General features: G+C 34.1%; 1 protein-coding gene across 1 annotated transcript in view; it reads left to right on the top strand.

Moving 5' to 3' along the window:
* Smp_133590 (hypothetical protein) overlaps window positions 1–12862 on the top strand; it is a gene marked incomplete at both ends in the record, with an annotated part of 65204 nt that overhangs the window by 16470 nt on the left and 35872 nt on the right. The window contains 2 exon segments of the mRNA XM_018796343.1: window positions 8235–8340; window positions 12069–12314. Coding sequence (XP_018650565.1) covers window positions 8235–8340; window positions 12069–12314 — 352 coding nt within the window.

Below are 12862 nucleotides of genomic sequence, written 5' to 3'. Positions count from 1 at the left end.
TTAACAGAGCATTTTATAATTCCAACAAGCTTTAAAATATCTCCGGATGCATTCCGTGCAGTATGCTCAGTAGGTAATACTTGTGGACAACCAATTAAATTCCATGTTCGTTTAGAGGTCAATGTGATATCTGACGCTGTATCCAATTGTAATCGGACATGAACACCATTAACCAATAATTCCACATACCTTCTTTTATCTGCCATACTTAGAGCTCGTGTAGAATATGTACTGTTAATATATTTGTTTTGAAACTGGTGAGGACGCTTCGTCGGCTTTGATCTCAAATTTTCTCTAGTCCGGCAAACTGATTCTTTATGACCAAGTTTATCGCACACCGTGCATCTATGATTTCTAAATCTGCAAAATCTTGGAAAGTGCCATGCGCCACAATACCAACATTTCGTCGAAGGTTTAGGAATTTTCGTGTGATGTTTATAGCTTTTGGCACTCTTTTGTCGTTGACTCGTCTTAACAGCATGGACAGAATGATTAGATGGTGCAGCACTTTTGGTTTCTAACATAGCCGAATCCCGTTTCAAGTTTATTAATCGTTGACACTCACCAGTAACAGTTTGTAGCGTCATTTCTTCGTCATGTTCCATACGAGATAATAACTTCATGCGAACATCAGCATCGCTGGGAGAATTCAGACCAGAAATAAATAATAAGCACTTAAATTGATCACTGGTTAACACATTTAATTTAAATCGTTCCTCTCGTAAATTTACTCTTCCGGCATACGTAGTATAATCTTCATCAGCTTCTCTAGTCAACTGGAGACAATTATACCGGATACGAAATAGAGACATCTGTTCACAGAACATTTTATTTAAAATGTTAACAGTTTCATCGAAACTAATCTCTTGTGGATGTTTAGGCAGGATATGGTTTTTATACTTCTGATGCTCATTAGGACCAAGCTTCTGTAAGAGCAACCGGACTTTCTTTGCGTCCTCCATAGCAGCAAATTCTACTCAGAAAATATCTTCAATTCTGCCAAACCATGCTTCAAAAGTGTGACCACTGTCTGCATCGAAAATAAATTCTGGAATTGGATTAATATATGACTCTATGCTTTTATGTTCTGGAATATCTTGCTGAATAGACATTTTCTCCAAAAGTGCTTCCAGGAGTTGTTGTTGACAAGCTAACATCTGTTGCTGCTGCTGCTGCAATATTAACTGTAGCTGTTCTAGAGAAATTGACATTTTTTTTAATGCGAATAATAATAAATCCAAAAATAGGACACCGGCAATTATTATGGATTATTTAATTCCAAAATGACGTCACCGACTGTTGTATTTCTTTTGCCAGAATCCCCGTCGCCAATTTGTTATGTTTTTGACCTAGGCTGTAGCCAATTGTTATGACTTGACCAGGGTCGTCGCTGATTCGTTATGACCTTACGAACTTAACAAGGACGTAAGTCGCGTAAATTATCCACCAATAGAATACAACTTCTACGACCTTCACACTGTGACAATGACGTTCGATTAGTATGAGTAATCTAGCGCCCTTATTGGTCCTCATCCGCCTACCCGTCCACTTGAGTCCAAAACACCAATAGCGGCTGCTGTAATGCGAATCGTTTATTTCAAACATACTTTGTCTATATACCAAACAGGCAGACCACACCATAAAATAGAAAATAATATTTGTACAAAATCAAGCCAAACGTGGCTGGAAGCGTGGGAGACAGTACTCAATAAACCGAGTATAATTTAGGAACAATAAATCATATAATAATAATCAATAGGTCAAAATGAAGCTAGTAATAAGATGAATATAGACATAGATAATCCAGTTACTGAATAGTTATACCATAGGAATATAAATAGATTAATAGTCTAATAAGAGGTCCCGTAAGTTATCAGTACTTACTTTTTTCCTAGTATATAACACTGACGAGTTCCATAGAACGAAATATTGATTTTAAAAGCACGTATTTCAACAGGTAACGAGGAATTAATTACATATACTTATATCTACTTTGTAGTTAAGCGCACGAATAAGTTTAGGAAAAGATTACAAGTAATCAAGTTCGTTGTAGTCACTGTCTATGTGTCACATCAATGTATGTAATTACAAACTCTGAAGATAAAGAAGTCGAGGGCAACCGATGGTTACAGGCTTTTAGAAATTTCAGTTAAAACCCATCCTTTACTATTCGTGTGTCTATCTTAGTTTGATAAACGATGCTATTAGTTGTGACTTAAATGTGCTACAATTCTTCTTATAGGTTTCTACAACGTTAAAATTTAATAATAGTTTCCGTATAATGTAAAATAAAGGAGAGTCACACAAATTATCAAAGGTAGTCAAGCTTATCGAAGTGGAAGTTGATGAAAATCAATCGATGTTGCATATTATAGTAAAGATTATCAATGAAATTTTCAAGTTTTCGTATAATAATTTGTAAATAGAAGAAAGGAAGCATTATTATTTAAACACATAAATATTGGTATAAGGAAGCACCAGATAAATATGCGCCGCACAAATCTCATTCGATTTGTGTAAGGGCTGTGATATTGCTCAGGTGCCCAAATTGAAGCATGTGGTTTTCTGAGGGGGCCACACCCGGAGCCTTCGACCTAAAGATCTGATCCACAAGGCAGTGGAGCATCGTGAGGAGATGCAGTCCCATGGTAGCCGGTGACCAACGATTGATTCATACGCCATTTGTTCCCTCAGGATAATGGAGCCCATGTGCACCATTGGTTTGGAATCAGGGTTTCTTCCAACTCCCCTAGGTAGACTTTCCGTGTCCACCAACCCGGTTAAAGCGCCGGACATTCGCTTTTCGTCCTCTCAATTTCGTGAACAACACCGGTGCCACGAGAAGGCGGTAATTAGGACTTTCCTGTCAGAGGTTATACACGCGTGGCCATGTGAGAGCATTTGGAGAGGGAGAGCGGACTCTCTCCACTCTCGGTCGTACCATCAATCATTGTGATTGATTAAATCAAAAGCTCAGTTCTTCAACTGGCTCAAAAAAGAGGTTTAAGTGAGGAATTTGTGCACAGCTGATGCTATGACAATTCAGCATTTCAAACCCAAACTCTGTGTAGAGAAGAATGATGTTCAATCTCTCATTCTCGCAAAGTCTTAGCACCCCTTTAAATTTTACAAATTGTAAGTGCTAATTCTTACCTTTTTTTCCCTGCTCCTTTATTAAGTAGACAGTTATCTTTAGCTTTTGTTCTATAAATTATTATCTCTTATGACTTCAGAAACTATTATGTAACGTAAGTTCTTGATGATTTTTGATTACTACGCTATATGATTTACCCTTTTTTATTCAATACTTTAAAACTGTAGTGACATCGAAATCACACCTTTCTGTTTATAAATTATTATACTAAACACTTGAGAAAATTGTAATCACCAACTGATTAATGTTAGACCACCATTGAAAACCTGGAAGCACTGGTTGGTGGTTTTTTTGTCGTAGTATGAGACTCCTCAAAAGTGCGCATCCACGATCCTGCACGCAGGATTTGAACCTAGGACTTTCGCACGTGAACGCTTGATCTCTAAGCTGAAGGTTCTTTGTCTGGATCCCTCGTGTGGGATCGTAGACGCACACTTCAGAGGAGTCCCATACTAGGATAAGACGGCCATTCAGTGCTTCCAGGTTTTCAGTGGTGGTCTAACGTAGGTCAGTTCATGATCTTAATTAAAACGTCAACGATCTCTACAACCGTATACTTGGAAAGTTTCTTGATAATTTTCTAACTATTTATGCAACATCAATTCATGTAAACAAAAAATACCATTTGTAGAATTAATAAATTTGGTGGTTTTTCTATATTAAACAGAAATATCCATGCGAGTGTTAGTTCTTTTATTTAAATCAAAAAACTAATTGTGATTTCCTGATGGAAAGAAACAGTACATTATTTTTCCGCAAAAATATATTCAGAGTGAGAAAAAGTGTTTTCTAGTATTCCGTATTTGAATGTACTGTGTTCGAGGGATTATGATATGGGCCAGCAAACGGAATGACAAACATCAACGCAGCAATAGGACAAGCTAAGGTATTATTCTCCAGCTCAGCCCTGGTAACTAGAGGAAGAAGATCAGATGTAGCCAGAAAAATATGTTATTCTACAGGCAGCTCGAAACAGTGAATAACAAACATACAACTCATTCGTAGTATTTACAATACATTGTCCTTGAAAAGAGTACTAAGAGAGAAAACCAAACAAAAATGTAGAACCTTAAGTTCTATTTTACTTCATTACTATCAATAATTTGAACTAATATTCAACTATTAGTTAAATTCCATTTCTTATTCACAATGTTATAGAAATAGTTCATACAACTGGGAATCTCCTAATGCATCATACAAGGAAAGTGGTAAGTTATCATAAATTTTCTCCTATTATTATATACATTAAAGCATAACATTAATAAGTTAACACTACATGGAATGTTCAACAAATTTCAATGACCATCTCGGTTTTAAATACTAAAAACAGTTGTCAAGTTTCTTTAAAAAAACTTAGCTATATCAGTTTAATCTATTATACTTATAAGCATTGAATGCAAATGGTCGAACTAATTAACCAAAACGTGGCATCAATCCTTGAAGCCACTAACTTCCAGTCTGAACCATGTTGGTAGATGCAGACTACTTGGTTGGGGTCCGCGTGATTATCGTAACCAATGGTTGGAGACTCTAGGTGACATGGCTCAGAATCAATCACAATGGTGCAGATGTATACACTATTTATCTTCCCTTAAATCTTGAGATTTAAATTGCTTCATAACTTTCTTCCTTGCTATACTATATCCTTATATACAACCTTTCTTTTATATATTACCACCATTAAATTAACTACTTCTATGAATCCGGTGTTGATCTTGTTGTGCTAACGAGGTATGGCAACTTGGACCGATGCATATATGCGCCTGGTCCTACGTTGTAGCTGACTGACTGACTGAGTCGAACTAATTGTCTGATGCTCAATTTTCTCTCTTTCTCTCCCTTTCAACACACTAAATTCGTTATAGACTATGTACATTTTTTGTTAATTATAGCGTTTTGTTGACTTATGACATATCAATTGGTCAAGCTTAATAAGTTATGATGATCATCATTATGTATTAAATTTACTCGACAATAAGCAACTTGTAAACAATCTTTTATCGTCATGATCAGGAGTATGTGTTCATAAAACTTAGTGTTTTTTTTTACTTGTAAATCTCTCATCGTCTCTCTTGAACAATATCATCAGCGTAACTTGAGAGAGTCTGGCTTTTTCTCGGTATATTCTTAAAAGTTCAATATAAAAAAATTCTAAACTTTGATCAAAGTGAGGAGAATTTTGATCTTTACTTAACATCTCTATTAACTTTAAACTTTCTTACCAGGTTTAATTTCTATTTTATTATTCTGTAACTGTCAAAAGATATTTTAACAGTCAAGTTGTTTATCCTATAAAAGGTTTGTTTCATAGGCCCACTTCATGTGAACCTAGACTGAATTGAATTTCTTCTTTAATTGTTTTCTGCCTAATGTTCATTGTAAATTCTTTTATCACAAGGGAGTTTTGTGGAGATTTTAGTAATTTCATATAGTTAAGATCATGAGGACAAAACGGCCGTCCAGTGCTTCCAAGTTTTCCATGGTGGTCTAGCTTCAATTGACTCATGATCTTAACTATATAAATTCTTTTAACTCACTATATATTTCTTTGATGATTTTGATTATTCCCCTGAAGAAGTCCAAACAAGTTAGCTGAACGAAACGTTGGAATTAATTAAATTTCAATCGCTGAGACTACTTCAAATATAATTTTTTTCACATATAATGAATTCTCTATACTCGGCGCCCAATTTTTGTCAAACTATTCGTTCTAACCTTGACGAATATTCGTATAAATCACTAAAGTTAATTATTTCTTTTTAAATTTTTACCATTTAGGTGTACATAACTTTCAATCACATATCCCTCAAGCTTTAGAACTTGGCGTAAGTAACATATAATTTATCGAATGTGTCTTGGAAGTTTTATTTTGTTTAAGAAAATAGTTTCTTCTAAATTTCGAGATGTTTCTTAATTATTCCATGTGCATTTATCAGTTTTTAAATAAGCAATGTAGCCTAGATTTGTTCTTTTTTATGTTAAATATAGAGGAATATCGTCCCCATATCCAAAGTTATATTGTCTCATTAAAACGTCTACGTGGGTTATAGTTTGATTGAATTTAGTATTTTCAAAGTATATATTTCACTAAGATAGTTATCGAGTCTAGAGCAGTTAAGTTTACTCTAATTGATAGACCATTACATTGGTGAGACTATAATTTGTCGAGGTCCTTTAAGAGACACTAAAGTGACCTTGAGAGTGCTCACCTAATAACTAGGACCAAATGAGGGTTGTAAACCAGTGTGAGGAATTAGAATTATGATTTACGGTTGATGGTTAGGGTTTAGGAATTCGATTTAGGGTTTTTATCACGAACTGATATCAGCTATAATGTTAAAACTCTATTTAGCCAAATAGATGAGTGAATTTCGTGCCAAAATTGGAGATCTGTTATCTTATACCTGATTGGTTTGTTCATAAATTATAGTCTCGCCCATTACATTCTGTAGGTTACCGCATGGGAAATATATTGAAAATCAATCTGTTGTTAGTTAGAAATTTTACTCTGACGATCTCTATGTCTTATCATTGACTATTTGTCTTCATAAAAACTAGTACATTTATAAACCATCATTGTGATACCATCTACGTTAAAAAAACTATTATCTTATATAACTGTCTATGCACCATGAAAAATAGAAAGTGTTTTTCGTATTTCATCAACACGACAATATAAATCTATTCTCAACGTTGCATAAAATCTAGGATGTAGTCAATAGGTAAGTTCGGTAACTTCGTTGCTTTAACTTCCTTCTTAAAACAGTATATGGATAATTTATATGCTGTTTAAGTTACAATACATCACTTCTCAGTACTGATGGGGTATGGTAACTTGAATTACTGTATATATGTACCACGTTCCACGTTGTGATCAACTGACTGACTTATATACTGTTACTGAGACAGTATGGTAAGATTCAAAACTCCTGTTATGAATTTCAATCATCTTTTAAACCAGAGTTATTCCTTGATAGTTTAATGATCTAAAACTTCTGAAATTATTGGTGATAGGCTACTTCACTACGTTCTCATTAATTATTCAACTGCTATTAAATTTTTTTTAAATAGTACCTAACATTAGTTCTCTTTACTAACTAATATCAATCTTGTTTGGGGTTTTCTGTAAACACACACTGGTGATCTCATAAACACCACTAAACTAGGGACCGTCAGATTTCACATCAAATATATCATCTTTAAACCAGTGAATCAAGATTGAATGGCTCACATTTTAAACCTTATTCTATTTCGATATGGTGTGATTTCCACGTCGTGTCATTGATGAGTAACCATCTTACTTTTGGTTTAAATGGTGCCTCATTTGGTTACTACTAATCCTCATAATATGTATTTTGGATACATTAAGAACAATGGCGTAATTCCATTTAAAAAGAATAATTTCAAACTAATTTATTTAAACAAGAAAAACAAATTGTGGTGCAATGCTTCGCTAATCGTTCACCTCGATAACCGTTATAATACAAATCTTAACGGTGTATGAAATTATAAGACAAAGAAAAGCTGCAACTACAGTTTATTATCAAATGACTCAGGCCACAAAGCTACAAGCACATGAGCAAGTACCAGCGAGCAAACGAAAATAACGCACATTGGAGATGTCGAGTGTGCCAACTCGCTTTCATCAAGCGTTAGTCAATATTTGTAATCAAATAAAAACAAGTTACAGATATGTGAATAGGATAAGTGTACCCACATACGCTCGTATAAATAACAGTCGGGACTGATGAGTGAATAATTAACAAGGTCAAAACGTGACTCATGACGGATAGGTAAATTGGCTTGTTCAGAGGCTAAAATAAAAACTTTATCTACGAAATACCAAATAATTGGTCTGTAGGTTAAGCGCTCACCCTGAAGTACGAAGGTATTGGGTTCGACCGCTGGCATAATCGTCGATCTTCACTGGTAAGCAGTTTACGAGTGCTATCTGATCTCTACTGATTATCTAGTCAAGGTCAGTTTATGATATAAAACTTCGAACTAAGTAATCACCATAACATCTTATAATAATAATAATTACCAATTAACGTAAATTATTTTTCTTCCCATTTAACAGGAATTTCCATTCCTTACAATATCTCAACCATTACCTGGTATGATATTACATTTTGGTAGTTTAATTGCATCGAAATCTGTACGATTGTTGGATAAAAATTCTCCAGGTATATGTTTTCTGTCTCCTTTTTAATTTGTTCATTTTTTTCTTAGAATTCATATTTCCTTACTACCTTTGGTGTTTTTTAATCGATTGTTAACACTTTTAGTTTGCTAGATTTCCTAGATCTAATAGTTATGTTTACATTCTATGCATATATACTGAATTGTTCCTTTTTTAATTTAGACTTCTGAAAGATCAATGCTTCAACGATTAAAATTACTACAATCTCCGCAAACCCTCATTCTTATGTTTCATCGTATTTGAGTTAATTTTTGAAGTGTTCTATGTGTGTATGCGTATGTCAGTGGCTGTACTATCAAATTCACATTAGTTCTCCTTCTTAGAAGAGGAGTCATATTTTCATTTTAGTTTAATTCTCATCACATTTTAAGCATATAGACCGTATTAAGTATCTACAACTTCCCTCTTTTCTATGTATTCAAGTTATTCTCAGTGTTGTGTGAATACTAAATAGAGAATAATAATCAATTGGTCAGGTTACGAACTGAGGTTGCTGAGACATGCGTTACTCATGACAAGTCACTACATGCCGAAGAAAATTTAAGGACAACCAAAGGTGTAAGAGATAGTAGTTCATGAATTGACTGATTGTTGAAGTGAATTATGCCGAAAGTTGTAAACATCCTGATTTATCTCCATGTGACAGTCTTAAAATATGGTCAGTCAATCATATTCAACATTTAAAAAATTTGCTTAAGCCAATAAGTCGCCGCAACAAATCTACAAGAGATTGAATTAACACTAGAATACCATAGGAGTTGAAATAAGTGTAGTAGCACTGGTGGTAGAAGAGACTAGATATGGAAAATATCCTCTATAGAAAAAGAAATGAAAAACGTGTATATGTATGAAGCTGGACCTTATTTTCCCTTTTTTGTTCTCCATCTTGTTTATATTCTCTTTTACTGAGTTGATGCCAGATTTGGGAACTTCAACCAATACACACCAGTTTCAGGTTCTGTATTGATAATAACTGACTGACTGAATACTCCACATATAGAAAGATACAAAGAATAGTTTATTACGACCTCAAAACTGTAAAGCAATGTTTATTTCCTATGAATCCTTAGATCAATGATTTGATCGGCTGATTCCCCCATCACTGAGTTACATGTTTAACTTATATGTTGTTTCTTATTTAAATTTCAATGAATAAAAATTAAAATAAGACAGGTCAAATATATAATAGATCAGAAGGGGTTTCTGTGGATATTTCAGTATTTTCATAGTTGAAATCATGAGTCAATTGAAGCTAGACCACCATCGAAAACCTAGAAGCACTGGAAGGCCGTTTCGTCCTATTATGCGACTCCTTAGCAGTGCGCATCCACGATACCGCACTCGAGAGATTCGAACCCAGGACTTACCAGAGCCCTTAACCGATAGACCACTGAGCTGACATGCAACGGTGTTAATGTCTAACTTCAACCAATCCACGATGTTTGAGCAACCGTTTACCAATTGTCTTCAGTGAGTTGATATCTCTACAACAGACTTGGTTGAACTCCACTGGTCACTGCTTCCCACTAGAACTCAAGGAAATATCTCTTGAAGTCAGTCACTAGTGAGCATATGATCATAGATCAGAAGGGGTTTCTGTGGATATTTAAGTATTTTCATAGTTGAAATCATATAATAGGAAATGAAAAATTATAGTCTGAATGTTTTCAAACTGAGATTCTAAAAAAATTGTAAATATTAGAATAAAATAAGAATAAATGGATCTTATATATGGAAAAAAATTATGTTAGAAACTAAATCAACAACTATGTAAACAGTCATATTAACTTTTTCTATACAATACATAGATCTAACGTTATTTAAACACATAAATATTGGTGCAAGGGGGCACCAGATATATATATGCGCCACACAAAACAATGAAAATGGAAAGAGAAAGGGGTAAGATGCATATAAAAATAATAATAATAAGAGTAATGGTGGGGAAAACTTAAATGTACAACCAGAAGAACTCTCTCAGTTAAGGAGGTTATGACCACTCTTTATGCAGAAAGTAAAAGTTTACAGCATGATTGTCATTGGCTTCTATTCTGAGCTATATCTGATAACGTCTCTAGCCACTGTGTAGCACCATCTCTCGGACCCCAGCCAGGGAGTCTTAAAGGGCCAACAGAAGTACAACTGATGAGTCTGAAGTTAGAATTTGATCAAATCTAATACCTTTTATCATTTAGGATTTAATTTTATGAATAATAATATATCATGAATAGCCTAACTCTATATGATCACATTCAACTATATATAATGCAACAGATAATTTCATAGTTCCATGAAATACATTCTAATGCTTAGGTGTTAATTATTCTTCTACTTTTACGCAAATATTAATATCCATTGGATCTATATATTGACAGTTGTTTTTCTTATGTCCTTTAGTTAGACTAATTAACAGCCAGTGTAGGAAACTAGCAATAAAGTCTTTTAAAAGAAATGTTGTAGTAGACTTCACAATAAAATAGATTTCAATGATCAAATATGCAACATCACTTTTTCTTATAACTTGTAGCCGAGTGGATGCCTTGTTAACGTATGATGTGATAAGACCGCCAATCAGAGAGCAGTGAATTATCGATTGGAACAGTGACACACGAAAACCGTACGATCAGTCTAGAGTACGTATCGGTCCTGCTATCTGCGTAGCCCATTCAGTTAAGTCCAGAACAGCCTCTGCGGTATGAATCATTATATTTCAAACACACTGAGTTTATATACCGATCAAAATGACCACATTGTACCATATAATAGAAAATAACATGTGTACAAGATTCAGCTAAATATAGCTGTGAATAGGGGCGATAGTAAATAATAGACAGGGCATCATTCAGGAATGGTAAATCATATAACAATAGTTTATAGTTCAAATTAAAGCTTATAATAAGGGGAACATGAATATGAAAAGTGCAGTTACTCAGCGATTATACGATTAAAAAAATATATGCATAATATTGGTCCATAAATGGATCCTAAATTTACCATTCACTATTGTTATCGGGACATAACACCTTTGAGTTATGGATTATTGTACATACTTTTATTTATTTCAATGAGATTTGTTTAACGTTTCTTCCATAAAATTTACTTTCAAAAAAATGGTCTTTTCTTTCTTATACTATCCTACATAGACAACTTTTAAATGGATTTATAATGAGAGAGTAATAAATCATCTTGTTTTGTTTTCCGATTATAGGGAAATGCCTTTTGTTTTTAAAGTCATTTCCTATTTCAATAGTTGAGATCATGAGTCAATTGAAGCTAGATCACCATGGAAAACTTGAAAGCACTATTCATTTCATATACATTTCCTATAGAGATTAACCAGTTCTCTTTGCAAATGAAATATTGTGAAATACATAGATGATGGCACTTCGGTCGGTTTTTTTTTCTAAATGCCCCCTGTCATTTATGATCAATCCATAATTATCTTATATAATTGTTTAACTTAATACTATTTCTCACTGAACTAGGACTAACAGTAATAATATTTTAATACTATACGTCTTCAGGGAAATCTCTTTTTCCAAATATAAACCAAACAGTGAAGATATATCTCTTATTTATCTACTTTACATTAATACCAATATAATCATAGATAAGCTAAACTATTTATCATATCTCTGTACACAACTTCAGTATTCACTAGTACTATATAATATAACAAAAATATCTTTTCATTTATTTCATAAATATTAGCTGGAATACAATTTCGAGATGCTTGGTGGCTTGAATTACGCACTGAAATAGTTGCACATATGCGTAGTATTGGATGTGATGCTGTTCTAGCATATCGTGAAGAATGTACAATCTATGAAGATGTTTGTATACTTCAAAGTTATGGTACAGCTGTACAAATCAATCCTAAATGGATTAATAATTTATCATACAAAATTACAAATACAAATTCACTTGGTCGTATTTCTGTGACTTTAGCAAAAGCTAGTAAAAAAATTTGTGAATCTATATCAAGTAATTTTGTTAAATGTTTAGTTTAGAAGGGATTTTGTGGAGATTTCAGTATTTTTATAGTTGAAATCATAAGTAAATTGAAGATAGACCACCATGGAAAACCTGGAAGCACTGGACGGTCGTTTCGTCCTGCTATGGGACTCCTAGGCAGTGCGCATCCACGATCCCGCACTCGTGAGACTCGAACCCAGGACCTACCAGTCTCGAGCCAGAGCCCTTAACCTCTAGACCACAAAGCTGGCATCCAACGGTGTTAATGTCTAACTTCAACTGATCCACGAAGTTGAGCAACCATTCACCAATTGTCTTCAGTGAGTTCCTATCTCACAACAGACGTGGTTTTGAACTCCACTGGTCACTGCTTCTCACTAGAGCTCCTAGATATACTTCTCGAAGTCACTAGTGAGCATATGATTATATTAATTATCAGAAGGGGTTTTGTGGAGATTTGGTATTTTTCATAGTTGAAAGCGTGAGTCAATTGAAGCTAGACCACCATGGAAGACCTGGAAACACTGGAC

The sequence above is a fragment of the Schistosoma mansoni genome, chromosome 2 (genome assembly GCF_000237925.1).
Source record: "Schistosoma mansoni strain Puerto Rico chromosome 2, complete genome".
NCBI classification, from domain to species: Eukaryota; Metazoa; Platyhelminthes; class Trematoda; order Strigeidida; family Schistosomatidae; genus Schistosoma; species Schistosoma mansoni.
Note: the sequence above shows the minus strand (reverse complement) of the source record. Positions and strands in the feature narration are given on the sequence as shown.